General features: G+C 40.9%; 1 protein-coding gene across 22 annotated transcripts in view; it reads left to right on the forward strand.

Annotated features, from left to right (window-relative positions):
* Positions 1-16,067, forward strand: part of ANK3 (ankyrin 3) — a 594,595-nt gene that overhangs the window by 497,547 nt on the left and 80,981 nt on the right. For 19 of the 22 annotated variants that reach the window (XM_064488140.1, XM_064488143.1, XM_064488142.1 and 16 more), the window contains one exon: positions 4,159-4,261. In XM_064488140.1, the coding sequence (XP_064344210.1) occupies positions 4,159-4,261 (103 nt within the window). The remainder of the gene's footprint in view (positions 1-4,158; positions 4,262-16,067) is intronic. The other 3 variants (XM_031461256.2, XM_031461270.2, XM_064488147.1) reach the window with 1 other exon arrangement.

Genomic DNA, 16,067 nt, shown 5'->3' on the forward strand with positions numbered 1-16,067 from the left:
AAATAACTTTTTAAAATATACGTCATATTTAAGGTAATCACAGATAGCGACAAGTTAGAACTGAAAATATGCAGAATCTTAGAGGATCCCAAGGGAAAATCCTGTTTAGAAATTTACTAGCTTTTGTAGTCCAATGACTAGCTGATTGTCTTCTTCGAATAATGTATCCATTTTATGACTCAGTCATTTGTAATAGGAAATCGTAGCAGCTGACCTCCAGGGAGAGATGAAACCCGAATATTGTCTAATTTTTTCTCAAGATAGTCCTGAGGCTTTTACACTTCTGGTTTGGATTGCATCATTATTATTTGTTGCTATTATATGTAACTCATTTTCTTACATTGGCAACTGATGTTATGCTCAGAGGCAAATATAAAAAAAAAAAATCTATAAAGCCGATATGTTTTTTAAAGTATTGTTAGAGTATTACCAAGTATAAGATTCTGAGTGTAACATTTAAAAAGGAATGCATTAAATGTGTGACTCATTCAACCATAACATTTTTTTCTTTTTTCCCTGTCTGATTTTTTTGCTTTCTCCTTCTCCTGTTTTTTTCTAAAAATACTTAAAAATAGCCCCAAGATCAGGTAAGAAGATACAGCACTTTGACAGTGTTTCTCTTCCCTCCCCGACTCATTTCTTCATCTTTATTTTCTTCAGCATTGTGCTGTGATGTGCTGTGATGTGCTTTGCCTTTTTTGTTTCCCTGCTGAGCTTTAGAAAAATCAGCTTTGTGACTTGAGAAAATTAGCAAGTAACTAAATGTATGATAAGTAATGTTCCTTTGGCAAAATTGACTGCATACTGAAGGTATTGATTTCCCGTAACAGAGTGGTATAGTGCATGGAGTAACTGGAGAGATTTCACTGGGTTTAAAGGAAGAGTCTTGATTTGAAGGTCTGTTTGTTTGCTGGGTGCTGTTTTATATGAGTTGTGCTAGGTACATTAGTATAACTTTAGAATTCTGAGGCATGTGTTTTTTTCTAACTCTTTCTCTGTTTAACACTTAGGAGATGCTGATGGCTACAAATAATATTGTTGACCTTAGTTAAAAACGATTCCAGGCTATCTAGACCCCTAGCCAGATAATCTCTTATTTTAGTAGCTGAAGGTACTTTGGTGTATTAAGAATTCAGAGTGAACCTTAATGCATTTAACGGGCTCCACCTGCCTCATGTAAATTGATGGGGAGTAGGAATTATGTTAAAATGACATTATGTATTTTTTCTTGTGATGAGAACTCTTAGGGTTTTAACAACGTTCATATGTCACATAGAGCAATGTTAATGATACTGATCACGTTGTATGACTCTCATTTATCTTACCAAGATTTAGTAGATTTTCTTGAATACAAATTTCTTCACTTACAAAAATTTAAAAAATAACAAAATAAAATGACATTATGTAAAATGTAGACATCTTTAGACTTTTCCATTGGTGGCTCCCAATTCTAGGCTCTGTTCTTTAGTTGGCACTCATACATGAGTTAAAAGATTGTTTAAAAAATAAATACCAACAAATCTTAGATATCTTTAAAAACTAGTGTTAAAATGAATATGTAATATTTTTTAAAAAACTTGTGTTTACTCACATATACAGTACAACCGTTCTCATGCACATACCACCAATATGAACATGTGCCGTGGGAACCATAATTTAAATAAATGAATATCCGATGCAGAGTGTGGAGCGTTTCCCATGCCTCTCAAATCACATCACTGGAGCAAAATGGAGCCTTGCTGTAAGTACGTAGAAGTTGCACTATCTAATGGTGTAGCTCCAGCCACATAAGATTACTTAAATTAAGATGAGTTAAATAAAACTGAATTCAATTCTTCAGTCACACTAGCGACTCTTCAGGTGCCCAGGATACTGGAGGGTGCAGATGTAGTACATGCCCCTCATTTGATTGGATACAAAAGCTCTGTTGGATGGCGCTGAGTTAGAGAGGAGACAGAGAATTCCTGCTTTTGAGAGGCTTATCTTGTATCTGAGAGAAGATCGGGGGCTAGAAATAAGAGTAACAGCAACAAAAGTTTGCAGCGGAAATAGGGGAAAAAAGGAAAGAGCTGTGGGTCACATGACTGGGTACTGGAGGCCCGACTGGGCCACAGCCCAGAGTCACACACTTACTAGGTAAGCTCCATGGAGGGATATGACTGACTTTGGGTTGTTTTGGGGGTTTTTTTTTGCCTCTGTATCCAGTTTCTAATACTGTGTCCTGCTCATAATAGTCACTGAGTAAATATTTGCTGAATACACTCAATAATGCCTCTGTAGAATGATGGTTATTTGGGGGTCAGAGATCCCCCCGAGATCCTGGAGAGAACTAAGGCTCCAATCCCAGCAGGGTGTACCTACGCTTAGAATGATGCCTGCCATTCAGGGGCCTCTGTATCTTGGCATAAAAATGCCCACTTTGGGACACTCTTTAGCATATCCCAAATATATCCATACATGCCTTTAGTATAAGCAGTGGGGAAATGAATCGTTTTGTGCAAGCACAGAATCATTCCTTATTTACCTCTTCTTTGCTCTTTTCCGTGTCAAGTACACAGAAAGCAAGGCCAAGGGCCAAAGTCTGACTGCTTCTGCTGGTAAAGATTCACACAGCCACGTTTAGATTCAGACGGCTCATTACTTCATAGGCAGCGCCAGCTTCCCGCAGTCTTTGTCCTCCACACCAGAAAGGATGCCACCGAAACAGGCAGAGCTGTTTGTATCCCACAGGAGTCATGGGCTGCCCACTGCTGCGGAGCCAGTGCCAGACCACAGCTAAGAGGTCTTGTACTCTGCACTCTCTTCCAAGGAGAGTGCAGCAGGGAGCCTCAGACCCCTCTCAAAATGGGAGGCAATGAAAAGCTACTTCCCGACAGCCCACCATGACAGGTGAGGTAGGGCAGCGAGTGGGAGGCGGCCTCTAAGCAGCTCCACACACCTCCATCCCCTGTGTTCCTGAAGGTTCACGAGGGCTTCTGCCAAGGCTCGGTGAATCTGAGTCTGCCTGCGTGTCCTTTGTGGACATGTGCAGGGTCACCAGGGTCCCATACCCTGCTGGTCTCTCTCTCTCTTTTTTAAATTGAGATGTAATTGACATGTAACATTATATTAGTTTCAGGTATATACCGTAATGATTCGATATGTGTTTATATTGCAATGTGATCACCACAGTAAGACTAGTTAACATGCATCACCACACGGAGTTACATGTTTTCTTTTCTTATCGATGAGGACTTCTAAGATCTGTTCTCTTAGCCACTTTCAAATATGCAAAATAATATTATAAACTATAGGCACCATGCTGTACGGTGCATCCCCAAGACATAATTATCTTATAAGTGCAACTTTGTGCCTTTTGACCCCCTTCACTCATTTCACCCATCCCCCAAATTTTACTGGTGTTTAGAGGTGAGGGTGGTGAGTGGCACTTCAGGAGGTCAGGGGGCCTACACTCTGGGAAGTTCAAAGGCTGTGTAGAGGATTTGAGAGGGGCTAGAAAGGAGAACAGTAGAAGGAGCCAAGAAATAGAGGATAGTAAGGGAAGACAAAATAACTATACATGGAATTTGAGTTTTTCAAGGACAGAAAGATGGCGAAGGAGATCTTGTCAGGTGTATTCATAATGCTATGTCCTTCTTCATGTCTTTCATGAGTAGCAACTATAAACCAGAGCTCTCAATAGGTTAAACCCATATCTAGTAAGCAAAGACTTATTAACAGACACATTTACAGCAGACATAATCCCACTCAATAGTTTAAACTAGACAAATATGGACCAGAAAGAGAGGAGACTCTAAAATTAGGTCTTAAAGAAAAATCTCTCAAATTATCAAATTTATCTGGAGTCATCTGGTTCTTCTCAATTGTCATGTTGGTTCGATGTCATAGTGCAGCATCCAGAGTTTTCATGCGTTTCATCTTCTCACAGATTTACCATCAATTGGCCTAATTTTAAACAAAGCTTGACTGTGAGATGGTCTAAGCTTAAGAAATTTCCTCAAATGCAAGGAATTTAATTTTTGATGATGTCTTCTCAAGAGCGACTTTTGTTGATATTTTTAGCCATCTTGCCTGTTCTCGAAATTGCATGCATTAATGTTCTTTTATCCATCTCATCATCATCTGCCACTCTTGAATGGTTAACTGTAACTACAACAGCCTCCGCTCGTTCAGTTCGGATAGGTCCTACACCTTGAACAGAAGCTCCTACGCCCGCGACAGCATGATGATCGAAGAACTCCTGGTCCCATCCAAGGAGCAGGTACGTGTGCGCTTCATAGAACAGCCTTCGACTGTTCAACTTCCATTCGTGGTTGAGTCACGCTCGTTGTCGCATGACAAAAACTCTTCTTTCTGCACGTGTGATCTTGCATTTGTAAGTCTACCTGTATTGCCAGTTAAAGAAAAGATCAGTTTTACCATAAATAAAAATATCCTTCTCTTCTGCAAGTAAGCCTCTAAAATCCCACAGAGAGAAACTTAGAAAGTCCTGGGAAAGGTGTGGATACCTTCCTCATTTGTGGGATAAATCTTTCCATTTTTTAAAAAGAGAGTTCAGAATAATTGGGAGCTAAAGCTGCTGACATTAGTCATGTGAATGTTTGATTTTGCTAAACTATGTATGCACGTTGGAATTTGCTGAAATCGTTTTTAGTGAGTTAAAGACTAGATTGGTCATGTTTTTTGGTCCCTCAGCTTCAAAGCTGCCTGAGATGGACTTTCTCAAGATGTGGTAGTATTTTGCTTTCTACCGGAATCTCTGCTCAGTTCATTTGGTGTTTGTGCAATTTCTTCTTGCCGATGATTGTGGTTGAATAGATGCTGGCTTATTACAGGAAGTCCCAGCGACAGAGTCCTGCCGCACAGGGGCTCAGGGCGGTTCGTTATTCTAGATACACACAATACCTGGTTTTAAATGTGGACGGTTAGGAGCTGATGATGGAGGAAACTGTTTGGACCATAAAACTAATTTTGAAGGTGGCCTATAATATTTAAACCATGTAAATAGTTGGTGAAATCACGCTGGACTTACTGATTCACTGTGTAATGAAGATGAACTGGAGCAGATGAATAAGTGATAGATACTTGTTATCACCAAGTTAGAGGTAGTCAGACCTTGGGAACTCCCACCAGTCTGGAGACGCCGACTTCGAGACACTACAGATGTACGTTGTACTTCACAAGGACCTGCGGTACATATTTTAATGCTTTATACTCTCTAGAACATTCTTAGCAAGCAGGCCTTACAGAAGTGTTCACAGTGGCTCTTCAGTGTTTGGTCGAACAAAACACCCTATGTGGAATGATTATAGGTGCATCCCATGGCTTAAGTGGGTGTTGGCCACAGAGAAAGCACTTGTCTCAGAACCTGAAGCTAAGCTCTTAGGTATAAGTGTTGCCCAGGTATTGGCTGAGATTTTCTGAAGAATCCTCTGCTTGGTTGGCTGTGGTCACTACCTAGCTGAGTAATCCTGATCTCTTTATGGACCCAATTGAAGTGAAATGTTAGTGGATATATTGATGTCACAAGTGTAGAAATACCTGAAATTCTCTGTGCTCTAAGGAAAACCCATAAAACTTAGAAAATTGCAGGTGAAAGGAGATGCCTTGGTTATCAGTAACACTTTGCTGTCATGTACCACATGTGTCTACTTCTGTAATGGAAGAACAGGTCCTTGATTGAACCTATTAAGGGTTTATATTTCTGAATATATTCTTGTTTAGGGGGCAAGAGCCTGAAATTGGGGCCACCGCCACCATTTTCACCATGACGTCACCCTCACCACAGCCACCACCACCACTCTTACCATCTTAGTTGCACAGCTTCTCAGTTTCTGCACATCAGCCTTCAAGTACAATGTGAATGTGGTGCTGTAGGCTGTGGACAGGCTGCTCAGGGTTCTCACCCGTCACCATCAGCTTCTGCCAAGACCTGCGTACTCGGGTAGCATGGCGAGGCAGCCTTTACTCAGAATGGAGGATTTGTGATCAGAAATGAAGGCTAGAGAGAACTTTTGGGGTAAAACTGATGTCCTTTTGTGTAGTTGGTTCCTGCTTCAATTTCAGAAACACCTCTGTGGACGTCACAAAGCCTCCTGCGTGCCAGTGAGGAGAAAGGAGAGCTTAGGACGCCTTGAAATCTTTACAGACAAATCTTAAATTGATAACTACAGAAGCAAGAGGCTGCTTTCTTTAATGGCCACAGAGAACCCGTGGTCTGACAGGCGTTCTTGTGGAACTAGCATGTTTAATGAGCATATCACATGACTCTGTGATAAATTCACCACAGATTTGGAAAAAAGATATGAAAATCATAAAGACATTTTAGGGACAGTTGGGGGCATTTGAAAATGTATTGGCTATCTCGTTAAGAAACCAGTGTTCTTTCCTAGCAGGGACAACAGTAGTGAAGCTAGACAGGGGAGTCTCTCTCTTCCAGGGGTGTGCATGCAGAAGTTTTCAGGAGTGAAGTAATCTTTGTCAGCTATTTATTTCCAAATGGTTCAGCCAGAACTGTATAGGCATGGAGTGAGACAGAAAAATCAAATATGGCGAAATGTTCGTTGCTGAATCTAGGTGGAGTGTATGTGGGTATTCCTTATACAGTTCTTTCAACTTTTTTATTTGTATAAAATAAAAACTTGGAGGAAAGGGAAAAAACTGAAAGAGGTATATTAACTGATTTAGTCCCTCGTGTCTCGTTTATTATAGAAGAGAGAGAAAGGCTAATTCCTCAAAAGAAGGGCTTTAGGAGGGAAGAGTCTGCTTATGCTGGGCATGAGTAATGAGATGCATTTTCTTCAGAAGTGCACTGAAACACTTTATGTTAGAAATAAATGACAAAAAATTGTTAGTTTGTCTATCATGCCTCAAAATCTGCATTTATAAATTCCAAAATGGAATTCCTCAGCAGTATTGATTCTGCCTGAAAGCGTGCAAGAAATTTAAAATATTGAGCCTTCCTAAAGCAATAATATATGACTTTCTGTCACATTTAAAACTGCCCTGTCATTGCCCAGTTAAAGTTGCTTTGACAAGTAAAGGTGAAAAATGAATAAAAATTAACTTACCATGAATGTCCTTTTTTTTTTTTTTTTTTTTGACAAAAGTAGACCTCACCCATACCAAGCACAGTTGTCTCTTATCCTGCGCTGATTAACCAGTTTGCACATTAACCACAGTTAAAGTACAGTTAAGACCCAGGAGCGTCAGCAAGGCCTGCTGCCCCCAGGCTCCTCAGAACCTGTGCTGGCTTGAAGGCTGGGGTGGAGGCCAGAGCTGGGCGGGAGGATAGGGGAAGGAAGCCCATCCTTATCTCTTTAAAAGAGACGATCACTCAGTTCCTGATCCAGGGGGCCTGGGCTTGTGGTTTTTAAATGCACCCAGAGTTGAGAGCCGCTGATTCCTAGTTAGAATTCTGAACTAGGAGTGCGCGTTCGAATCCTTAAGTGGCTCTTTGGAGAGCAAGGTGCCCATAGAATTGGAGTCTCCCTGGCTGGGGAGACCCCAGTGTCTCTTTTTGAAAGTTCTATAGGTGATTCTGGGATGCACCTCTGGTTAGGAACCACTGATTTAAAGCAGCTCTGGCTGGGCTCTTTCTGTATATTGGTCAGTCAACATCTAATGTATTTGTTCTATAAGCTGAGATTTGTCTGTGTCAGGATGTCCTAGAGCAACATCTGTGCCTGGAAACATTCCTTTCCAAATAGGCGATAGTAAAGAAAAGGGATTACTCCCAACTGAAGCCCGATTGTCTAGCATGAAAATAATAAACAGGTTCTTTCATTTCTTCTGACATAATTATTGAAGGAAACTGTCTGGTCTGGCTTATGTAATTGCTGTGTAAGATCCAGCTCAGCCAGTCCTCACTGCATAAATGAAATACTGTTCAGTAGACCCCGTAGCGTCAGGAGATATGGTGGTGATGCTTGTGGTGATGGTGTTGAAAACAGCTCCTACTGTGTGCCAGGCACTGTTCTAAGTGTTGCAGAATTAGCTTAGAACAATTTAGAATGAACTCATTTACATGTCACAAAAACCCTATGGGATCATTTATTTGCTCCGTTAAAAAGATGAAGAAACGGAGGCACAGACAGCTTAAGGAATTCACGTCAGGGGACACAGCTGATCAGGGGCAGAGTCACTGGCTGGCTGGCTGTAGGTTGTCCACTCTACCTCTGCCCTGAAGGGAGCCAGAGAGCCCAGGACTTTACATGTGTCCTCCAGGATCTCAGACTTGTTAGTATTCTTAACATGGGTGCGGTACAATCATCTGTATCCCCCCTTTTTTTTTTAGCATGGACGATTATATTTAGACACATGTTCTTCATTATGCTTATTTCTAATTCTAATAATAAGTTCTTATTTAATGTGCTTTAAAAGGAGCTGACAACAGCTCCAGTTTATATTCAGTGACAAATTATGAAAGTTATGGAGAAAATTATTATACTAAAAATTATGGCATGTAAGGCATCATTAAAGGAATAGAAATATTTGACCTTTACATAGATATGAGGTAGAAGGTCTAACAGTGGTCTAGGGAGGGATAAATTGGGAGTTCAGGATTTGCAGATACCAGCTACTATATATAAGAGAGAGAAACAACACAGTCCTACTGTACAGCACAGGGAACTGTATTTAATACCTTGTAATGGGCTATAATGAAAAAGAATATATATATGTGTGTCTGTGTATAATTGAATCACTATGCTGTACAACAGAAATTAACACAACATTGTACATCGACTATACTTCAGTTTAAAAAAATAGGGGAAAAATAGTGGCCTAAAAATATTTTTCAGGTTACCCAGTTAATTACACTTCTTTTGAATGACCCTAGAAGTAGTTGGGATGTATACTGTGGGCAGAAACATTTAAATCAGTATGATTCCTGGTGGTTATTCAAAGATGAGAGAAGGGCAGAAATCACTTAGGGAATGGGTTTTTGCCTGCAGACGCCCATCCCACTTCTTTAGGTGACAGTGACAGGATCTGATAGTCAACCCCCTACACCCGCCGTCTTCTCAGTCAGTGTAGTTTAGAAGGAGCTAAAATCTCTGCCTCTCCTCCAAAGGTGGGCTTCAAATCTGGCCATTCAGAGGATTCATTTTCCTGGATCATAGTGATTAGATTAGGGTGAAATATAAAATCTGAGCCAGTCTAATGAGACTCTGTCTAGCCTTCAGGGTTACTAAGCTGTAAAAGTGATGTCAACTCAAAGCTGCTGAGGGTGGAACATGAAGACAAACCATCCCTACCACCTTTTGAGCCGGAGCTGGATTCAGCCATGCCTGAAGTTATACCATCCAGACTTTCCCACTATATAAACCCATACATTAATCTCCATCTTCCCCCACCCTTGGGGTGTCTTAAGCCCATTTAATTTGGGTTTCTGTCCTCACTAATACGCTTGCTATTGGTGGTGGTCAAATCCTGCATGAACAAGCACATGTCAAGGTTGGAACAAAGGAAGTCTTCTAGCATCTGAAAATGTAGTTCAGCTTTGAGATTCCCTTATTTTATGCCTTCTCTCAAGAAATAAATCTCATTTTAACAAAATAAAAAGAAAATGAGCTGTGATTTAGGAGAATAACTATAAACTTGGGTGTTCCCAAGCAAAAACTTGTAGAAAGGACTTCTTTACAGTTGATCACTAAGGCATGAGCTCCTTCCTTTTCGTTTCAATTCTCTGGGTACAGATGCCGAGCACCTGCAAAAAGAAAGAAACGGGGCAGCTGTAGGGCCCTGTCCCTCTCTGATTAGACTGCTATCTTCTTGCAGACTTCCCTTTTTCAGTACAGATTTGCCCATGTGGTTTATTTCTCAGGGGACTATTAGCAGGGCCTCAGACGGTGGTCAGTTGAGAAGGTTTAACTTAAAGTGTGTGAACAGTTGCACTGGCTGTTTGGATAGTCACTGTGGAGAGGATTCTGTGGTCACTATTGGAGGCCTCATTATAGCCTCCACGTCCCTGGAGGCCACTGTCACTTCCACCCCGTAATCCTTCTCATTTGTCTCCCAGCCTAGGATTCCAGAGCCTTTGGGTTAGACTTGGTCTTTTTTGAGGCTAAGGATGATGTCATGAATATTTAGTTATGTATTGAATTGTGCTGCTTGATATATTAGCAGGTAATGTGGACATTGGAGAGTTCTTCAGGGGAAATTTCCTGTTTATTTTTTCAAGACCTAAGCACTTTTCAGTGATCTCATTAACAGAAAAGGAGAATGCCTAACCCAAAAGGCTGGGTGTACTGATGCTCTCTCCTTCTTTCCCTGCAAACCCCCTTCCCTCTCCTTCATCAGCAGATTGACCTTCCTATTTCTTTCGTTTAAGCTGATGTCTAAGGGGCTCTCCAAAATGTGCATGGTGGTGGAAGGTAACCGGTCTGGGATTAAAGATGTGCTAGAGATAGTCTCTTGGAAGATAAGCACCGTGGACTAGTGACATTTAATATGCTGCTTTTCCTCTCCAAAGTGCTTTGCCAGCATTACTCAGGTGATCCATTCAACACCTCTCACAGATTGATCAGCAAGATAACAGATTTTTTTTTAAGGCAGAGAGGCTGGTGTTGTGACTGACTTAATGTGGTCCAGTTTGTTTAGACATCCTGAGCTGGATGTTGATGAGTTAACACTGTCAGCTTCTAGGCTGACCTTGGTTCCCCTTCTCTTGTTGAATTTGGTAGCTAAATTATCTTGAGATCAATCCGATTTGGAAATCCCAAGAACCCAGCTTTGTTAGGGTTTGTGTTCAAGTCTCAAATAAATCTTAGGGGTAGTAGAGTTGATTTCAAGAAAAGAAGTACTTGAGGGAAAATAGACCTGCTTTGGCAAGCTTTTAGTTTTTATTTTGCTGCTGAGTCAAAGTTTCCCCATGGAATTCATTTTTAAGGTGTACGTGATGTTTTGATATATGTATGCATTGTGAAGTGATTTCCACAGCCAAGCTAATTAACATATCCATCACCTCCAATAATTGCCCTTTTTTGGTGCATAGTAAGAACACTTGAGATCTATTCTCAGCAATTTTCAAGGATATGATATGTTATTGTTCATTACAGTCACCATGCTGTGCATTAGGTTTCCAGAATTTATTCATCTTATAACTAAAAGTTTGCACCCTTTAATCAATATCTCCCCTTTTCTTCCACCCCCCCCCCCATGGTAACTGCCCATGGTAACTCCCATTCTATTCTCTGTTATTGGGAATTAGACTTTTTTTTTCTTTTAAGATGGAATCCATTTCTTAAAAGAATATTTCCAAGTCATGGTGGTGGATGTCCAAACAGAACTGCAGCCTATTCCAGGAGCAGTTGGCCATTTCACGAAGTATCTGCTATAGATCAAATTAATCATACCACTCAGCCCAGCACCTCCCTCACATTCTATTAGATGGATCACTCATTCCGTGCTCTCGGCCACCTTATGGCTGAGGTATGGTCATTACCACTTTACAGACAGGGAGACTGAGGCTGAGAAGAGTATTTCAGTTTCCCTAGTGTCTCATTAGGTGGTAGAGCTAAGAATAAAATTGAGGTCTTCTGCCTGCTTAAACCCATTCCGCTGCCGACCACTAGGCGGCAGTGCCACTCGAATCAGCAAAGCGTGGTGGACCTGGAAGAGCCCATTCATAGGGCAGTGTTCGGAGGGCCAAGATGCTACTATTACTTGTTAATCTAGCAGGCTGCTCCTACAGTCTGATAAAACATGTGCGATCCTAAAAAGCTACATAAGGGGATGCAACATGATACAAATTTAGGAAATAATTTCAATGTTAAAAAATCTGGGAGTATCAAGATTTTTATTATCTGTGTTTTCATTTGCTTAGCAGTTTAGATTTTCACAGCACTTTCACATTACTTGGGTCGTTTCATTCCTTTCATTCTCACGGTGAGTTGGCGCAGTTAATGTTATCTGTCCAAACTCTAGTGCAGAAGTGGAGGTTCAGTGACATTTTTTGGCTTGCCGTTCACTGGGCTGTGAAGTGATGCAGCCCACATCTAACCCAACCTTCAATTCTCTGTCTAAAGGATCTGACACTCCCATGGGTCCCCCTGCCCTGGCCCTGTCCAATGGGTGGCCACAGGCTGAAGTTATCCTTGACAAGCCTTTACTTTCCTGGGCTCCCAGGCTGGTTCCAACATCCAGCCATTTCCCAACTAGGTCATGTTTACAGTTTTTCAGATCAGATGCCCTGGGTTTTCCATGTGACCTGTTACTGTGAGCTCTACCTGGCACTGTTAACAGTAGCATATCGAGGCCCCCAGTTAATCTGCCGGATCACCTTGTGCCCGCTGCCAGAGATAGCAGAGCGGACAGACAAGGACCTTAGGTGGTGTCATCCAGCTGGGGGCTGACAGTCTGCAGCTGGAAGACTTATCTTACATTGGGGTTAACTGGATTTCTCTTTCTTTTCCTTGCAAATACTTTCTTGCCTCTGCCCCTTTTCTTTGTGCCTGGACATTTATTTCCAGACCTGGGCATCTGGGTGTCTCCTTGTGAATCCAGGGTGTGCTTGGTCTCCTCTTTCCTCTGATGAATAGGGCTGGGAAGAAACTGTTTAGGGAAAGTATGAAGCTCTTGGAGACAGAGATATCATCGTTAGTCAGGCTTTGGACTCTATTGAATAATGTGTATTTTGATTTTCGTGGTATCCATGATACTACTTCCAAGATAAAAAATGATGTGCCTGTTCACAGTCATTGTTGACGTGGGAGTAAGAGGTCTTATTAAGTTAGTGTGAGCTTCTCCTTAACACACTGTTCTATTAAAAAAGCCACCCACTGCTGGGTATTGACTTTGTGTTGTCAAATTTTTGAAGTCTATCTCTGAACTTGAGTTTCTTCATCTGTAAAATAGTATAATTTTACCTCCAAGGCTACCAGGTCCTGAGGATTCAAAGAACAAATGAAGGTAAAGGCCTCAGGACAGCCCTTGACTTTGAGTTGATACAGAGTAAGTGGCAGTATTGCTGTTAACATAGGAATGTGAATGCTTTTGAATCAATAAATAATACCTAGGCATTTATAAGATACATTCTTCTAACTGGATGGACTCTGTTGATTTAATACAGGCGCCCTGTGTGTAAAGGACCAGTGGTGGCACTGGAATATTTTTGGTTCTGCTGTCTTGTCCACAAATGATTAGATTTTAACAGATGAACTAATATAAATAAAAGTCCTTTGAAACGTAGAAACGACTATACCATGCCAACGCTGGCCTTGGTGCCAGATTTTTTAATGCACATTTTCATTTAATCTCCATATCAATGAATCCTCAATTTGAAAATGAGGAAACTGAAACTGAGAAAAGTTAAGAAACATTCTGAGGATCTAGAAACCAACAAATAATGTTGAGGCATATCCAAGGGGACTTTCAGTAAACAAAGAAAGGTCAAAGGATACAGAATGAACAACAAGGTCCTGCTGGATAGCACAGGGAACTAGATTCAATAGCTTGTAATAACCTATAGTGAAAAGGAATATATATATGTATGTGTATATATATACACACACACACACATATACACACACACATATACACACATACATATAATAACTGAATCACTATGCTGTACACCAGAGATTAACACAGCATTGTAAATCAACTATACTTCACTTTAAAAAAATACAAAAAAAAAGTCAAAGGCAAAGTATCTTCTTTATTCCTGATGGAGACCAGGCTGAGGGCTGGCCTAGTGTCTGAGCCAACTGGGCCTGGTAACTGAACCCCTGAAGTAAGGAGACCCCCTCCCCAGCGACCAGCAGGACCAGCCCAGAGCAGCAGACCCCTCGCGGAGGCGTGCTCAGGGGCGCTGAGAGGGATGTCCGCCCTCTGTGACCACGCCCAGGCCCGTGACAGTAAAAGCTGGATCTGAGCAGAGCCCTTCCAGCTACTTTCCCACGTCTACCACTCAGATAAACGACTCACCCCACATTCCCAGGGCCAAAGTGAATACAGAGAGACAGGGAGAGGCGATCCTAGAAAGCGACATAAGGGGCTGCAATGTGATACAAATTTAGGAAATAATTTCAGTGATAAAAAATCTGGGAGTATCAAGGTTATTATTTTCTGTGTCTTCATTTGCTTAGCAGTTTAGATTTTTCACAGCACTTTCACATTACTTGGGGAGAGGCCCACAGTTACACAGCTGAGCTGCCTTTCCAAAATGGAAAACTTAGGAGTGGGAAAGAAGTGCTCTCTATGAACAAGTGGCAAAGGCAGTTTTCAAATCCAAGTCTGACTCAGCTCTAAAGCCAAGCTTTTCCATGAAACGCTGGTAACACCGCTACTTGTTGTGGAAATTTGAGAGCCATCTCTAGCTCACCTTTTTTAACCGTCATCACATAGAGTGTCCTATTTGTCATCTGAGATGTCTATTTGTTCAGTAACCAAATGGAAGAAGAGCTTTTCGTGGCACCATGCACAATAGCACGTCAGACACTTTTGAAATTCATATTGTAGCTTAAGTAAATGGTTCCAGTTTTACACGTTAGTTTTAAGTTAAACACTAGTGTGTAGAAATAAGTTTGGAGACAGGTAGCTTGGAAATGAAGCTACCAATTCATTTCTAAAAAAAAAAAACCCCTAAGTTCAGATGAATTACCTTATTTTATATTTAGATGGATACACTGTAGGAAGAACATTTTGTACATCCGTATTTAGGTTATTAAAATAGCTAGGACCACCCATATACCTAAGCAAAACTCTGTGGAAAAATAAACTGGGTGTGTATAACTGAATCACTGTGCTGTACACGAGAAATTAACACAACATTGTAAATTGGCTATATTTCAATTTTTTAAATATTTTTAAAATTTTTAAATTTAAAATGGAGACAAATATTGGGACATATGGCTCTTTGTTTGGAACCAGGCTATTCATTATACATGTGTTCATTTGTGTTACGACGAGGTTCCTAGGAGTAGTAAGCAGTTGTGAGAGTAAAGGAGTAAAGATGGACTCAAAGAGATGTGGGTCCCGTGTGCTGACACCTTCCAGCCTCGATAAATATTTCATGATGGCGCTGATACCTTTTTGTGTGACACAATTCATTGTTTCAATAATTAATGTCTCCAGTGCGTGTTTCTAAGAGTTCCAAAGGTAAATAATTTACTGTAATTACCAAAGAGGAGTGATATTACTTATTTATTAGAACTTGAAAAAAAAAAATGGGTCCTTTGTTGAAAAACAACCTTAGGGCCCTGAATGTAGGAATGGCAGTTTGCTAAAAAGATCACATGAGCAGCAGTGCCTACTTTATGTTAAATATTTGGCCCCACTCTGAAGATTGGTTGGTTGGGGTCTCTGAAAGTTAGTAAAACTGGTAAATGAGGCCAGATTAAAACCAACACCTAATCTTTCGTTAACCCCAAAGACTTGGGGAGCTTTGTGAAGTGATGTGTTGCTCTTTCGGGGTTAGGACCTAGGTTCTGTAAACCCTTACCACCACCATTGATCACACACCCACCCACTAAATGTGTCCTCTCTCGCTGAATGCAGAGACAGCCACTCCTCATTCGTTTTTGCATTTTCCTAGGATTCTAGGTAGAATAGTGACTTGCACATAAGTGTTCTACAAGTTATTTATCAATTTGGTTTCAGGGCTTTGTTGTTTTTAATCTTTGTAATTTACAGTAATTTTTTAAATTTAAGTTTTATTATTTTCAAAGTTATACAAACAAAAAGTCATGTCATTTTATAAGACATAATCATTATTCATTAAAAAAAGAATCCCCATATACACTTTCAGCCCCCAACTCCTCTCCAGAGACAACCGCTTGCATTCCCTTTGGATAACTGAGTACCAAGCTCATTGGATGCTTTCTGCCTGGTGGAGGGCTTGCCAGCCATGATTTCCACCAAAGTAATAAGCCTGGGACATTTCACTGGAAAATCCCACAGAAGACAGCCCATTTTCTGCCTAGAGTCCAGTAAAGGAAGAAGGCTGGATCTGAACTTTCAGTCCATAAACTTTCAGTTCATCTCCATTTTAATTCTGATGCCTCTGCCCTTCCCGTCCTCTGCCTCTGCTCTCTCCGCCTCTAGTTTTCTGCAGTGATGATGGG

This window comes from Camelus dromedarius, chromosome 8 (genome assembly GCF_036321535.1).
Source record: "Camelus dromedarius isolate mCamDro1 chromosome 8, mCamDro1.pat, whole genome shotgun sequence".
Lineage (NCBI taxonomy): Eukaryota > Metazoa > Chordata > Mammalia > Artiodactyla > Camelidae > Camelus > Camelus dromedarius.